General features: G+C 37.2%; 1 protein-coding gene across 11 annotated transcripts in view; it reads right to left on the reverse strand.

The window, feature by feature from the left end:
* Positions 1-17041, reverse strand: part of Mycbp2 (MYC binding protein 2) — a 230396-nt gene that overhangs the window by 198146 nt on the left and 15209 nt on the right. For all 11 annotated transcript variants that reach the window (XM_021203101.2, XM_029541562.1, XM_021203102.2 and 8 more), the window contains exon 2: positions 8621-8696. In XM_021203101.2, coding sequence (XP_021058760.1) covers positions 8621-8696 — 76 coding nt within the window. The remainder of the gene's footprint in view (positions 1-8620; positions 8697-17041) is intronic.

The raw sequence follows: 17041 nt of genomic DNA on the forward strand, positions 1-17041 counted from the left end.
GAGAACACAGGTAAACAGGTAGAAACCTTTAAAGAGAAAACACAAACATCCCTTAAATAATTACAGGAAAACACTACCAAATAGGTGAAGAAATTGAACAAAACCATGGAGGATCTAAAAATGGAAATAGAAACAATAAAGAAATCACAAAGGGAGACAGCCCTGGAGATAGAAAACCTAGATCAGGAGTCACAGATGCAAGCATGACCAACAGAATATAAGAGCTAGAAGAGAGAATATCAGGGGCAGAAGATACCATAGAAAACATTGACACAACAGTCAAAGGAAATGTGAAATGCAAAACATCCAGAAAATCCAGGACACAATGAGAAGACCAAACCTAAGGATAATAGACTGAAGAGAGAGTGAAGATTCCCAACTTAAAGGGCAGGTAAATATCTTCAACAAAATTATAGAAGAAAACTTCCCTAATCTAAAGAAAGGGATGCTCATGAACATACAAGAAGCCTACAGAACTTTAAACAGACTGAACCAGAAAAGAAATTCCTTCTGTCACATAATAATCAAAACAACAAATGCACAAAACAAAGAAAGAATATTGAAAGCAGTAAGGGAAAAAGGCCAAGTAACATATAAAGGCAGACCTATCAGAATTACACAAAACTTCTCACCAGAGACTCTAAAAGCCAGAAGATCCTGGACAGATGTTATACAGACCCTAAAAGAACACAAATGCCAGTCCAGGCTACTATACCCAGCAAAACTCTCAATTAATGTAGATGGAGAAACCAAGATACTCCATGACAAAAACAAATTTACACAGTATCTTTCCACAAATCCAGCCCTACAATGGATAATAGATAGAAAACACCAACAGAAGGAGGGAAGCTACACCCTGGAAAAAGCAAGAAAGTAATCCTCTTTCAACAAACTCAAAAGAAGATAGCCACACACACATAATTCCACCTGTAACAACAAAAGTAACAGGAAACAATAATAACTTCTCCTTAGTATCTCTTAACATCAATGGACTCAATTCCTCAATAAAAAGACATAGACTAACAGACTGGATATGTGAACAGAACCCAGCATTTTGATACATACAGAAAACGTACCTGAGTGACAAAAACAGACATTACCTCAGACTAAAAGGCTGGGAAAAAATTTTTTTCCAAGCAAATGGTCCCAAGAAACAAGCTGGATTAGCCATTCTAATATCGAATAAAAGCAACTTTCAATCAAAAGTTACTAAAAAAGATAAGAAAGGACACTTCATACTCATCAAAGGAAAAATCTACCAAGATGAACTAACAATTCTGAACATCTATGCTCCAAATGCAAAGGCACCCANATTCACAAAAGAAACTTTACTAAAGCTCAAAGCACATATTGCACCTCACAAAATAATAGTGGGAGACTTCAACACCCCATTCTCATCAATGGACAGATCATGGAAACACAAACTAACAAAGACACAGTGAAACTAACAGAAGTTATGAACCAAATGGATTTAACAGATATCTGTAGAACATTTTATCGTAAAATGAAAGAATATACCTTTTTCTCAACACCTCATGGTACCTTTTCCAAAATTTGTTACCATATAATCAGTCACAAAACAAGCCTCAACAGATAATCCTATCAGATAATCACGGACTAAGGCTGGTCTTCAATTACAAACAAAAACAACAACAACAACAACAAAAAGACCAGAAAGCCCACATACATATGGAAGCTGAACAATGTTCTACTCAATGATAACTTGGTCAAGGAAGAAATAAACAAAGAAATTAAAGACTTTTTAAAATTTAAGGAAAATGAAGGAACATACCCAAATTTATGGAACACAATGAAAGCAATCCTAAGAGGAAAACTCATAGTTCTGAGTGCCTCCCAAAAGAAACTAGAGAGAACATACACTAGCAGCTTGACAGCATACCTGAAAGCTCTAGAACAAAAAGAAGCAAATACACCCAAGAGGAGTAGAGAGCAGGAAATAATCAGACTCAGGGCTGAAATCAACCAAGTGGAAACAAAAAGAACTATACAAAGAATCAACCAAACCAGGAGCTGGTTCTTTGAGAAAATCAACAAGGTAGAAAAACCCTTAGCTAGACTAACCAGAAGGCACAGAGACAGTATCAAACAAATTAAGAATGAAAAGGAAGACATAGCAGTAGAAACAGAAAATTAAAAAACTCATCAGATCCTACTACAAAATTTATACTTAACAAAACTGGAAAATCTGGATGAAATAGACAATTTTCTAATCGGGTACCAGGTACCAAAGTTAAATCAGGATCAGACAAAACATCTAAAAAGTCCCATAACCCCTAAAAAAACAGAAGCAGTAATTAAAAGTCTCCCAACCAAAAAGAGCCCAGTACCAGATGGGTTTAGTACAGAATTCTATCAGACCTTCGAAGAAGACCTAATGCCATAATCATTAAACTATTCCATAAAACAGAAACAGAAGGAACACTACCCAATTCGTTCTAATAAGACACAATTACACTCATACCTAAACCACACAAGACCCAAACAAAGAAAGAGAACTTCAGACCAATTTCACTTATGAATATTGATGCAAAAATATTCAATAAAATTCTTGTGAACAGAATTTCACAATAGTAATCAGGAAACTCTAAGTGCTGAGAAGCACCTAAAAAAATGTTCAACATCCTTAGTCATCAGGGAAATGCAAATCAAAACAACTCTGAGATTCCATCTCACACCAGTCAGAATGGCTAAGGTCAAAAACTCAGGTGACAGCAGATGCTGGGAAGGATGTGGAGAAAGAGGAACATTTTTCTATTGCTGCTGGGATTGCAAGCTTGTACAACCACTCTGGAAATCAGTCTGGTGGTTCCTCAGAAAATTGGACATAGTACTACCTGAGGTCCCAGCAATACCACTCCTGGGCATATACCCAGGAGATGCTCCAATACATAACAAGGAAACATGCTCCACTATGTTCACAGCAGCCTTGTTTATAATAGCCAGAAGCTGGAAAGAACCCAGATGTCCCTCAACAGAGGAATGGATACAAAAAATGTGGTACATTTACACAGTGGAGTACTACTCGGCTATTAAAAACAATGAATTCATGAAATTCTTAGGCAAATGGGTAAAATTAGAAAATATCATCCTGCTCAAAGTCATCTATTAGATGGAACACAGGGCCCCCAATGGAGGAGCTAGAGAAAGTACCCAAGGAGCTAAAGGGGTCTGCAACCCTATAGGTGGAACAACAATATGAACTAACCAGCACCCCCAGAGCTCCTGTCTCTAGCTGCATATGTAGCAGAAGATGGCTTAGTCAGCCATCATTGGGAAGAGAGGCCCTTGGTCTTGCAAACTTTATTTTTTCCAGTACAGGGGAAAGCCAGGGTTAAGAAGTGGGAGTGGGTTAGTAGGGGAACAGGTGTGGGGAGGGTATAGGGGACTTTCAGGATAGCACTTGAAATGTAAATGAAAAAAATATCTAATAAAATTTTGAAAAAAAAAAAAAGAAAGAAAATATCATTCTGAGCAAGGTAACCCAGTTACAAAAGAACACACATGGTTTCCACTCACTGATAAGTGCATATTAACGCAAAAGCTCAGAATACCCAAGGTACAATTCACAGGCCACATGAAGCTCAAGAATAAGGAAGACCAAAGTGTGGATGCTTCAATCCTTCTTAAAAGGGGGGAAAAATACTCAAGGGAGAAAATATGGAGACAAAGTGTGGAGCAGAGATCGAAGGAAACGCCATGCAGAGACTGCCCCACCTGGGGATCCATCCCACATATAGTCACCAAACCCAGACACTAGGGTGGATGCCAAGAAGTGCTTGCTGACAGAAGCCTGATATAGCTGTCTCCTGAGAGGCTCTGCCAGAGCCTGACAAATACAAAGGTGGATGCTGGCAGCCACCCATTGGACTGAGCTGGGATCCCCAATGGAAGAGTTAGAAAAAGTACTAAAGGAGCTGAAGGAGTTTGTAACCTTCAGGAATAACAACAATATCAACCAACCAGACCCCCACCCCACCCCCAAGAGCTCCCAGAGACTAAACCACCAACCAAAGAGAGAAATGACATGAATGGTTATGAGGGTGGTAAAAGGGTAGCAATCCTAAGATGAAACTGTTCCACATCCTGACAATGATAAGTCACAGAGGCAGTCATATCACACAGTATTAGATGCACACTAATAAGCATATGTAAATCTTAAGAAACCAAGGTCTGAGGAGATGGCTTGGTCAGTAAAGAGCTGGACAGCTGGACAACAACAGCCAGGGCAACATGTCTCCACTAGAACACAGCTATCCTACCAAAGTAGGCCCTGAATATTACACCATAGCTGAAGTACAAGAAAAATACCTTAAAATAACTATATGAAGATGATAAAGGTCCTTAAAGAGGAGATGAATAAATCCTTTAGAGAAATACAGGAAAACACAAACAATTGCAGGAAATAAATAAATCCCTTAAAGAAAGTCAAGAAAACTCAAACAAACTGTTGAAGGAAACAAAACTGAAAATGGAAATAGAAGTAATAAATAAAAACAAACAAATTCTAGAAATGAAAAATCTAGGTATTCAAATAAGAACTACAGAGGCAAGCTTCAACAAGAGAATACAAGAAATGGAAGAGATAATTGCAGACATTAAAGAGATGATAGAAGAAATGGATGCATTGGTCAAAGAAAATATTAAATCTAAAAAATTCCTGACACAAAACATCCAGGCAATCTGGGACACTATGAAAAAACCAAACCTAAGAATAGAAATAAAAGAAGAATCCCAGCCGGGCCTGGTGGTGCAGGCCTTTAATCCCAGCACTCGGGAGGCAGAGGCAGGCGGATTTCTGAGTTCGAGGCCAGCCTGGTCTACCAAGTGAGTTCCAGGACAGCCAGGGCTATATAGAGAAACCCTGTCTCGAAAAACCAAAAAAAAAAAAAAAAAAAAAAAAAAAAAGAAGAAGAATCCCAGCTCAAAGTTCCAGAAAAATGATATTCAACAAAATCATGGAAGAAAATTACCCTAACCTAAAGAAGCATAAGCCTATAAAGGTAGTAGAAGCATACAAAACACCAAATAGATTGAACCAAGAAAGAAAGTCCTCTTACCACACAATAATCAAAACATTAAACGTACAGGACAAAGAAAGAAAAGGAAAAGCTGCAATGGAAAAAGAGCTATTGACATATAAAGGCAGACCTATCAGAATTACACCTGACTTCTCAACAGAGATTCTAAAAGCTAGAAGGTCATGGATAAATGTGCTACAGATTCTATGAGGCCATTGAAACCAGCCGAGACAACTATACTCAGCAAAACTATCAATCACCATAGATGAAAATAGGATATTCCATGATAAAGACAAATTTAAACAATATCTACCTACACACCTAGTCCTAAAGAAGGTGTTAAAAGAAAAACTCCAAACTAAGAAGGCTAGCTATACCCAGAAAAACATAAAATAAACTCACACCAGCAAAATTAAAAGACGAATACACACACACACACACCACCACCACCACCACCACCATTACCACAGTAACAGGAATCAACAATCATTGATATTTCTCAATATCAATGATCTTAATTATCCAATAAAAAAGACAAAGCCTAGACATAAAAACAGGATCCATTCTTCCGCTGCATTCAAGAAACACACCTCAATATCAAGGATATCTATCATTGAGGGTAAAGGATGGAAAAAGATACTGCAAGCAAGATACTCCAGCTTGACCTAAGAAGCAAGCTGGTGTAGCCATTTTAATATCTAACTAAATAGACTTCCAACAAAAAACTAAATAAAAGAGATGTGGAAGGACACTACACATTTATCAAGGAAAACCCCAAGATGACATTTCAATTCTTAACATCTAATTTTCTAAAACAAGGGCATCAAAGTTTGTAAAAGAAACACTACCACAGCTTAAACCATATATTGACCCTCACACGCTGATAGTGAGAGAGAGACTTTACTAGCACATTCACACTAATAAATCACCCAGACAAAAACCTAAATAGAGAAATGCTGGAACTAACTGACATTATAAACCAAATGGACATACTAGCTATCTTCAGAGCACTTCACCCAAACACAAGAAGAAACTCAGAGAAAAAGAGACCTTCTTTTCTGTACCTCATCCCCAAAACTGACCACATACTCAGTCACAAAGCAAGTCTCAACAGATGAGAAAATTGAAATAACCCCCTGTATTCTATCAGAACACTACAGATTTAAAGCTGGATGTCAACAACAACAGAAACAGCAGAAAAGTTACACAAACTCATGAAAATTGAACAAGTCTCTACTGAATAAAAATCAAGCCAGGATAGAAATAAACAAATTAAAGACTTTCTAGAATTCAATGAAAATGAATACACAACATACCCAGACATGTGGGACACAATGAAGCCATGATAAAAGGAAAGGTCACAGCACTAAATGCCTACATTTAAAAAAAAAAAAAAAAAAAGGAATGAACTTACACTAGTAACTTATGTACTTATGTCGGGAAAAAAAAAAAATGAAGCTGGCATACCCAAGAGTAGATAGAAGAAATAATAAAACTGAGGACTGAAATCAATAAAATAGAAGCAAAGAAATCAATTCAAAGAATCAATGAAACAAAGAGATAGGTTTTTTGAAAAAACAAAACAACAAAAACAAAAACAACAACAAAAACCAAGATAGACAAATCTTTATCCAAACTAAAGGATTGGGAGATAATATCCAAACTAGTAAAATCAGAAATGAAAACAACAGAGACTGAGGAAGTCAAAAGAATCATTAGTTCATATTTTAAAAACATGTAGTCCACAAAACTGGAAAAATCTAAAAGAAATTTTCTAAAAAATTTCTAAATAATTTTCTCATAGATACCACTTATGAAAGTTAAATCCAGTTCAGATAAACAATTTAAGTAGACCTAAAACCCCTAAGGAAATAGAAGCAGTCATTAAAAGTCTCCTAAACAATACATATATACCTACCTACCTATCTACCTATCTACCCACCCACCCAGGGTCAGATGGATTTAGCACTGAAAGTCTGAATTCTACCAAACTTTCAAGGAAGAGCTAAGTCCAATACACCTTGAATTATTCCACAAAGGAGAAACAGAAAAAAACACTGCCAAAGTCATTTTATAAGGCCTCCGTTACTCTGATACTCAAACCACACAAAGATTCAACAAAGAGAATTACAAACCAATTTCCCTTATGAATACAGATGCAAAGAATACTCAAACCAAATCCAAGAATACATCAAAAAGATCATCCACCATGATCAAGTAGGCTTAATCTCAGCAATGTAGGGATGGTTCAACATATAAAAAACCTGTCAGTGTAATCTACCATATAAACAAACTGAAAGAAAAAAAAGGGGCACAATCATCTCATTAGATGCTGAAAAAGCCTTTGACAAAATTCAACACCAGTTCATGATAAAAGTCTAGGAGATATCAGGAATATAAGGCACATGCCTAAACAATAAAGGCAGTTTACAGCAAGCCAATAGCCAACATCAAATTAAATATAGTGAAACTCAAAGCAATTGCACTATAATCAGGAACAAGGCAAGACTGCCCACTCTCTTCATATTTCTTCAATATAGTACTAGAAGTTGTAGCTAGAGCAATTAGGGGATCAATAGGATACAAACGGGAAAGGAAGAAATCAAAGTATCCCTACTCACAGATGATATGATAGTATGGATAAGTGACCCCAAAAACTCTAGCAAAGAACTCCTACACCTGATAAACACTGTCAGTGAGGTGGCCCTCCTATAAGTGACAAATGGACCGAGGGAAGAACACCAAGGAAACAACACCCTTTATAACAATCATAAATAATATAAATAAAATGTCGCATTGTAACTCTATCCAAACAAGAGCTATATGGCAAGAACTTCCAAGTCTTTGAAGAAAGAAACTTGAAAAAGTATCAAAAGATGTAAAAAAAAAAAAAAAAAAACTCCCATGCTCAGTAGAATTAATATAGTAAAAGTGGCCATCTTACCAAAAGCAATCTATAGATTCAACACAATCCCCATCAAAATTCCACACAATTCTTTATAGACCTTGATAGGGCAATATTCAACTTCATATAAAAAAACAAAAACAACAGCAAACAACCAACTACCTAATAAGTAAACCAATTCTGAACAACAAAAGAAGTTGTAGAGGTATCACCATCCCTGATTTCAAGCTATTCTACAGTACTATTACAGTAAAAACCACGTTGTATTGGCATAAAAACAGGTTGATCAATGGAATCAAATCAAAGACCCAGAAGTAAACCCACACACCTATGGATACCTTTGGATAAAGAAGCTAGAAATACACAGTGGAAAAAAAGAAAGCACCTTCAACAAATGGTGGTGGTCTAACAGTATTTCAACATGTAGAAGAATGCAAATAGATCCAGGGTTGCTGGGTCTTTGGAATAACTGGATGGTGGTTGTATAAATAAATAAGATCAAAACACACTGTAGACATGTTTAAATTTTTCAAAAATACTTTTAAAAAGAGGCATATACAAAATGAATTGAGCACACGGAACAGAATAATTTGCTAATTATATTCCTATGTTTAGTTTTGTTTTTTTTTTAACTTTTGCTTCAATTCCTATGTCATCAAGTTGCTAGCAACTTTACCTTGCTTCTTGTCTTTACTTTTGATTTGCTTTTCTGTTTTCGCTTCAATTTCTTCTTATTTAAAATTTTCTTATTCCTAAAAATAAAAGGTACAAACATTATGAATATTTACATCAAGACATACAAAATCAGTGAAATAGACACTTTTTTATTAGACACTTGCATATTTCTTATAGCTTCGATAAAGCAATATACTCTAAATACACATAGTATATTTATTTAGTTAGTATTACAGTAGCTTTGTTTTATTAGATACTTTCTTCATTTACATTTCAAATGCTATCCCCAAACTCCCTTACACCCTCTCCCCGCCCTGCTCCCCAACCCACCCACTCCAGCTTCCTGGTCCTGGCCTTCCCCTGTATGGGGCATATGATCTTCGCAAGACCAAGGGCCTCTCCTCCCAATGATGACCGACTAGGCCATCTTCTGCTACATATGCAGCTAGAGACATGAGCTCTAGGGGTACTGGTTAGTTCATATTGTTGTTCCACCTATAGGGTTGCAGACCCCTTTAGCTCCTTGGGTACTTTCTCTAGCTCCTTCATTGGGGGCCCTGTGTTCCATCCAATAGATGACTGTGAGCATCCACTTCTGTATTTGCCAGGCACTGGCATAGCCTCACAAGAGACAATCATATCAGGGTCCTGTCAGCAAAATCTTGCTGGCATATGCAATACTGTCTGGGTTTGGTGGTTGTTTACAGTAGCTTTTAAAAAGACAACAATGGACAGTAATTCCCAAAGGGATTCTATAAAGCTTTTTATCAAACTAAAGTAATTAATGTATTAAATAAAGTTTTAAAAAGAAAACCTTCTTTCAAGACCCATCAGATGCTCATGGAAGAGGGTAGGTTGCCACTAAATCTGTCAACCTGAGTTCAATCTGTGAAAGTCATTTGGTGTCAGGCTAGCTGTCTCTGAAATTTACATGTATGTTGAAGCATACCTGCGCACACATGCACACATATGTATACACACACACAGAGTAAATGTAAATTTAAAAGAACTAATATTTTTTCATCAGTGGGTATGCTAATAAACATCCAAAAACGTGTTCTTTACACTAGTGAAGGCTGCAATGAAGAAAGTTCAAGTAACTTTTTATTAAATTACTATTAATATAAAGAAAATATTGAGGGGCTGGAGAAATGGTTCAGTGGTTAAGAGGACTAGAGTTGAATTCTCAGCACCCACATGGCAACTTACACCACCAGTAGCTCCAGTCCTAGGGAATTGGATAGCATCTTCTGGTCTCAACAGGCACTAGATACAAATGACACACAGGTATTGGGTAGGCAGAGCATTCATACCCAAAAATAAAAATCAAGGCTAAGAAGGGAGGGGAGGGGAGGAGAGAAGAGGAAAGGAAAGGAAATTTGAGCTCATATCCTTAGCAACTATTCTCAGCGCCTCAACACCGGACCTGTTTTTGCATTAAGGAGAAGGAGCCCTCTGAGTAACTTAAGAGAAAAAAACCCTTTCTCCCTGTCCTCCCTCAACATAGCAAAGAAGAGAGTGGGAGGAATAAGGGCCTAGCCAAACTTTTCACTTTTATAAAACTTCACATTCTGAATGCCTACTATGATGAGAAATACATTCCTAGGTAGCAAAGACATAAAATAAAAGACAGTTAGCCGGGCGTGGTGGCGCACGCCTTTAATCCCAGCACTCGGGAGGCAGAGGCAGGCGAATTTCTGAGTTCGAGGCCAGCCTGGTCTACAGAGTGAGTTCCAGGACAGCCAGGGCTACACAGAGAAACCCTGTCTCGAAAAAAAAAAAACAAAAATAAATAATAAATAAATAAATAAATAAATAAATAAATGACAGTTTTTGCTCTGGAGGACAGCAGAGACTTAAGTGAAAAGAACAATTTATCTGTCTTATAAGAGATTGTCATTACTCTAATAAAAACAAAAGGTGACCTGCATGGTGATTCTCTGCCTATAATCCCAGCATTTACAGTTCTTGTTAGGATAAAGCAGGAGAATTAGAAATTAGAATTAGCACCGTGTGCTAAACAGAGAGACACCGTCTCAAAATAAAACAAAAATAGAAAAGGAGGGACTAGTGAGATGGCTCAGTGACCTGAGTTAAATTCCTTGGGTCCCATATGGTAAAAGGAGAGAACCAATTTCCACAGGTTGTTCTCTGATTACACACACACACACACACACACACACACACACACAGAGAGAGAGAGAGAGAGAGAGAGAGGGGGGGGATACAGAAAAAGAACTAACAAATGAATGTAATTAAATGACTTAAAGATAGAAAAGGGGGAGGTAGAGGAAATGAATAAGGAGGAAGAGGAGATAAAGACAATCACAATAAGGATCACAGATGTTGAAGACAAGTTCTTAAGATCTTATAACTATTATGATGGAAGCTGTGGCATAAGTTTGAATGCTTAATCACCAAGGGAATGGTAGTCAGGATTAGGAGGTGTGGACTTGTCATACATAGACAGTGTGTTACAGGGTCCACTATGCTTTGAGGTTTCAAAAGCCCATGCCAGAGCCAGGCTCACTCTCAGTCTGTGGATCAGGATGTGACTTTCAGCTACTGCTCCAGCACTGAGTGTGCCACTATGCTACATGCCATGACGACACCTGCCATGATGATAATAGACTAAGCCAATGGAACTGTAAGTAAGCCCGCAATTAAATGCTTTTGTTTACAAAAGTTGCCTTGGTCATTGTGATGGCTACTCCTGGTTGTCAACTTGACTACATCTGGAATGAACTACAATCCAGAAATGGAGAACACACCTGTGATCCAAATCTTGACATGGGATGACACATGCTTTTGATCCAGATCTTGAGGCATAGTGGCACGAAAAGCTTAGGTTCAGACAAGGTAATAAAGGCTACTGAGGCAAGCAGATCTCTGAGTTCAAGACCAGCCTGGGACAGAGCAAGTTCCAAACTCAGGTGTGGTGGTACATATCTTTAATCTGGACCATACCTTCTGCTGGAGGACTACATAAGGATAGGATAATGGAATAAGGAAGACTCATTCACCTTCGCCTGCTTGCACTTACTTGCCAGCACATATGTTGGAACCTACTTCTTTAGGATTCCAGCTTATACAAAAGATGCAATTAGCTTCATGGGACTGAGCAACAACTAGATTCTTGGACTTCCCATTCTAAGGTGTTCACTGCTGGATTAATTGGACTGCAGACTGTAAGTCATTACAATAAACCCTCTTAATATATAAACATTCCACAAGTTCTGTGACTCTAGACCCTGACTAATAGAGAAGTTGCTACCTGGAGTAGTTCTGAAGGAGCAGAAGTATAAGAATGAATCTTTTTAGTATCTGGAATTGGCTTAATTATTTGCCAGCATTTTCTAATTCACCAACACCTTCAACTACTGAAACTTCTTCTGACTCTCTCTGCTGGGAGCTGGAAGAATATGGAAGGCCCACGGTGGAAACTATATTTCAAACTTAAAGAAGTAAATGCCTTTGATTATCTTGATCTGCCACTTGTGACTGGCAATGGATTAGTAGACCTGGTATATGAAAATTTCTACAGTCTCAGGGGATATAAAATTATTTTGCTGGTTCATTGCTCGTAGCATCTCTGGATGAATTGATAAAGAAAAAGAATAATCTCTGCGGTAAAACTGAATGGCTGCATATGTGAATAAACACTCTAAAGGGTTCTAAGTGTGCCCTTGAAGAGAGCCTTCTCTTCAGCAGCCATGGAGCTCAAGTTGCAGAAAATCAAACCAACGTCCTCATTATAAAGTTGGCAGAATTACAGCAAAAATTCAAGTCCCAGCCTCAGAGGTGTCAGCAGTTAAAGTGTAAGGGCATTTATTGGCAAAGAATGGGATCCTACAGCTTGCGGTGGGGAATCCTCAAATCCTCAAAGATTTACCTAACCTAGGGAAGTAGTACTCTCAGCCCCACCCCTTGAGCCTCTTTCACATGATGAAATTAATCTTCCATTGTCTGATAAACCAGCCACTTTTCTGAAGAAAATGCTAGGCAAGACAATACTGAGGTTCCTCAGGACCCACCAACAGTTTCCTCAAGGCAAAGTAGGCTCTTAGAGGGGAGGTAGAAAGTGTAGTCCATGAGGAAGTGCGCTACACTAAGGAGCAATAGAACAGTGACTAGGACACCCACAGATCAGAATATCACTCAATCTTCAGAGAAGCTCCTTATAGTAGAAGGTAATTAACTCAGATCCACAACTGACCAATATGCAGAGGATAAGAGACTTTGGAGCACTTAGCCCTACATGGGAAGTCTTCATCAAAAACAATTCCCCTTAAGACTCAGAATCTATGCTGAAAAGAAGGTGATAAGAGACGGCAGGAGCCAGAGATAGTGAAATGACTCCAGGGAAAAAGCATCCTCCAGATATAGCAGGGCTGATATACATTTGAACTTACAAAGACTATGGCAACACGCAGATGACCTATGCAGGTTCAAATGTTAAAATCACCTCACTGAGAAGGGGAAGTAGTCACACAAAGTTCATCCCTAACAGAGAACCTATCTGCAGTTCATACTTGCTTGGAAAAGAAAAAATCCACTTTTTCCAATGAGATGTCACTGGACATATCAACCACACTCCAGGGCAGTCTCCATGGCTATGAGTATTTGGCCAACACAAAATGGACCCCATGGGTTTTTCTCGTGTGTGCGTGCGTGTGTGCGTGCATGCGTGCGTGCGTGCGTGCATGTGCATGTGCATGTGCAAAGCACCTACGGGTACTTTTTGTCTTGCTATTTTTTATCTCATTGGTTTTATTTGTTTTGTTTTGACACAAAGAACATAAAGGGGGGATGAAGTTGGTGGGGGTAGATTTTAAAGGAATTGAGAGAGGAAAATATGATCAAAATATATTATATAGAAAATTTTAATAAAAAAAGAGCAAAAATAAGAGATTAGGGCTCATAGAGGAGACAACATTGATCTTGGACTTGTGACCCAAGGCCTATGCAAAAAATAAAAATCCTTTCTCTAAAGCAAAAAAGAAAACAAGAAAAGAGAAAAAACTTTAACTAGATCATTTGTAGGCAGGAAGGCTATCTCCAAATAAAGAAGTCAGATAAAAAAGCTAATCTGTAAAATAGAAACGTAGGCTCCATCTTAAATACAGTCAGGGGCTGAAAAGACTGCTCAGCACTTAACACATTTGCTGATCTTACAGAGGACCAAGGGATTTTCCAACACCCACGGGTTGGTTCACAACTGCCAAGGAAGCCAATACCTTCTTCTGTCCTCTGCATATACTGGGTATGAATGTAATGTATTTTCATATACACATGTAGGCAAAATACTCACACACAAAAAATAAAAATAAAATTCTTTTAATATTATATTTTAAAATTGTTACATTACTTAAGGAAGATTAAATATTTCTGTAATGGAAAAACTGAGCCTACAAAATTTGCTATTGTATGTCCTTAGTTTCTCTATAAGCTTATTAGTAATTCTGTTTCCTAACAAAACAGAAATTAATTAAAATTTTAAAACTCTCACTTAAAACTGTTTCTTTAGTTCCTTCTAACTCAAATGCCAAGTTTTGATGAATCCAAATTTACAGAATAAAAGGTTTCAATCTTTTATTTAATTTTATATATTAAAGAAAACTATATTTAAAAATCTCTAAATACAATCTAAAGTAATACTAGGCAAACATTTTCTGTAAAACACCAAAGGGTTAAATAATTTACTTCGTGGGCCATAAGATCTCTGTAGTAACTACTTTAATCACCACAGCATGAATACAGCCATAGATAGCAGAGATACATGAATGTGACTATGAGTAAAATTTTATTCCTAAATTCATATTTTATGTCATTTTTTTGTATCACAAAACATCATTTTTTTTTTTCAGCTTTAAAACTGTAAAATCCAAGCTGGGCAGTAGTGGTGCACGCCTTTAATCCCAGCACTTGGGAGGCAGAGGCAGGCAGATTTCTGAGTTCGAGGCCAGCCTGGTCTACAGAGTGAGTTCCAGGACAGCCAGGACTACACAGAGAAACCCNGTNTCAAAAAAAAAAAAAAAAAAAAAAACTGTAAAATCCAGTCTTAGCTCATGGGCTACACAAAAACAGGAACTAGACTAGACTAGGTTTGCTACTTGTGCCATCGTCTGTTAAAGCCTGGTCTACAGCAGCATCTTACTGTATGCTATAACCTTAGTACATGAGTGAACATAATTGATCCTAAGAAATGCAAAACCAGAAAAAACAACAAATAAACAAAAGACTATAGTTAAAAGGCTTCTGAGCACACAGCAAACAAAACCTAGTTCAATATCAAACACATTATGAATCCCAGATCTTTCTGGCATTAATCCCCTGTGTTGTATCTCAAATCTACACTTCAGCCTTAGTTCTGAACACACTTTGTACTATATATACATATAATGATGCTACCTGTAGTGGCTATTCCTGGTTGTTAACTTGACTATATTTGGAATGAACTACAATCCAGAATTGGAAGGCTCACCAGTGACCCTAATCTGGATGCTGGGAGATAGAAGTTTCTGATCTGGATCTTGGTATGGAGATCTTGAGACACAGTGGTGATTGAATCCAGAAGACAGGGAGATCTCCGAGTTCAAGGTCATCTGGGATTAAAGGTGTGGTGGCACACACCTTGAATCTGGGCTACACCTTCTGCTGGAGACCATATAAGGACATTGGAAGAAGGAAGTCTGGTTCTCGCTCTTTTGCCTTCTTGCCATGTGGGACTAAGCAACTGCTAGATCCTTGGACTTCCATTCACAGCTACTACTGAACCATTGTTGGGAATTGGACTGCAGACTGTAAGTCATGAATAAATTCCTTTACTATCTAGAGCATATCCGTAAGTTCTGTGACTCTAGAGAACCCTGACTAATACACTACCCAATACCAATCAACAATGCCTAAAATATTTGAGGTCAGACTTGTTATTACTATGTACTACCAAGCAGTGTTTCTGTTATAATACAAAGTTTTCTGCTCTTATAGAAACATGGTTTAATTATGAAAACAATGACTGGATTATTTCGTATGGTCATTCCTTAGCATGTATCAAGTTAGATAGTGCACCTTTAGACTGTACTGTGTTAGAATATGCTTCAAGTTAGTACACCTTTAGATTGTATTGTGTTAGAATGTTTTACTTTAAAAGTTATTTTAAGATACTTACATTTCACACACACACACACACACACACACACACACACACAAATTAGTAAATCATTCTTTGCTTGGGCCTGACCAGTATTTCCAATTAATTCCTGAAACAGCCCTGAACACAGTTCAGTCATATACTAAATACTTATGTGAAATAGTATTCCTAGCACTAGTGGTTATAAAAGATCAATAACTCACTAATGGATGAAGATTATGTCATATAGTATTAGCATCCACCAAACAGTAAAAATTCTTTATGGAAAAATTCATTATTCTTTATATAAAAATAAACAAGCATTTCCATCTATTAGTATAGTCATTTGCTTTCTTTTTTTTTTTCAAGTTGAAGGCCTTTAATTTAGATGAAGTTCAGTTCCCAAAGCCATTACACTTTATTAAAGTTACCAAGGCAGAGATGTGATCAAATATTTTATGCTATTTACTACTTCCTGCTTCAGCCTGCTGTACATTAGGTAATTCATTCATCAAGGAAAAACTAGAGATTAACAACAGAAAGAAATTTTAAAATGTTGGCAACCAAAAAAAAGAAAAGGAGAGGAAAGGGAAAGGAAAGGAAAAAAAGAAAAGAAAAGAAAAGAAAAGAAAAGAAAAGAAAAGAAAAGAATGCCTCCAAATTATAGTCACAATGGAAACTAAAATGTATTTCCTATTAAATGAGAATTACAAATATAGCATCAACACTGTGGAAGGAATGAAGCTAAAATAGAACCTTAGACAAAATATATACTTTTTGCATATACTTTTAAATGTGCTATTGAAATTTATGCTTATAACAATTCCACTGATCATTTTTGAATGAGGAAAGATGGAGAGAGAACTGTAAAGGTATGCTGTCTGTTCACAGAGCAGAAAAAAAAGAAGAAGAAATGAAGACATGAACTTAGAAGGGAGGGATCTGAGTGAACAAACCAATAAGGGGCGAGAGGAGAAACCTCTCGAGTAGTGTGGCTCTGTAGATCATACCTACAGAATCACACTCTACACAGCCCAGATAACATGCAAACACATACCATGACACAACTGTAAATGATTCACACTATACTCCAGAGAGATTACCCAAATAACTAGGGACTTACATATACTAGTGATAATAGCAGAATTAGATACAAGAAAGACAAGCAAATACATCCCTAAAACACTATAAATAAAATGGATAAAACAAAAACTTCCAAACCAGATTCTTAAAGAGCAAACACAGTGAAAATAAAAGTATTTCACAAATGTGCAATAAGCCTTTTTCATT

The sequence above is a fragment of the Mus pahari genome, chromosome 8 (genome assembly GCF_900095145.1).
Source record: "Mus pahari chromosome 8, PAHARI_EIJ_v1.1, whole genome shotgun sequence".
Lineage (NCBI taxonomy): Eukaryota > Metazoa > Chordata > Mammalia > Rodentia > Muridae > Mus > Mus pahari.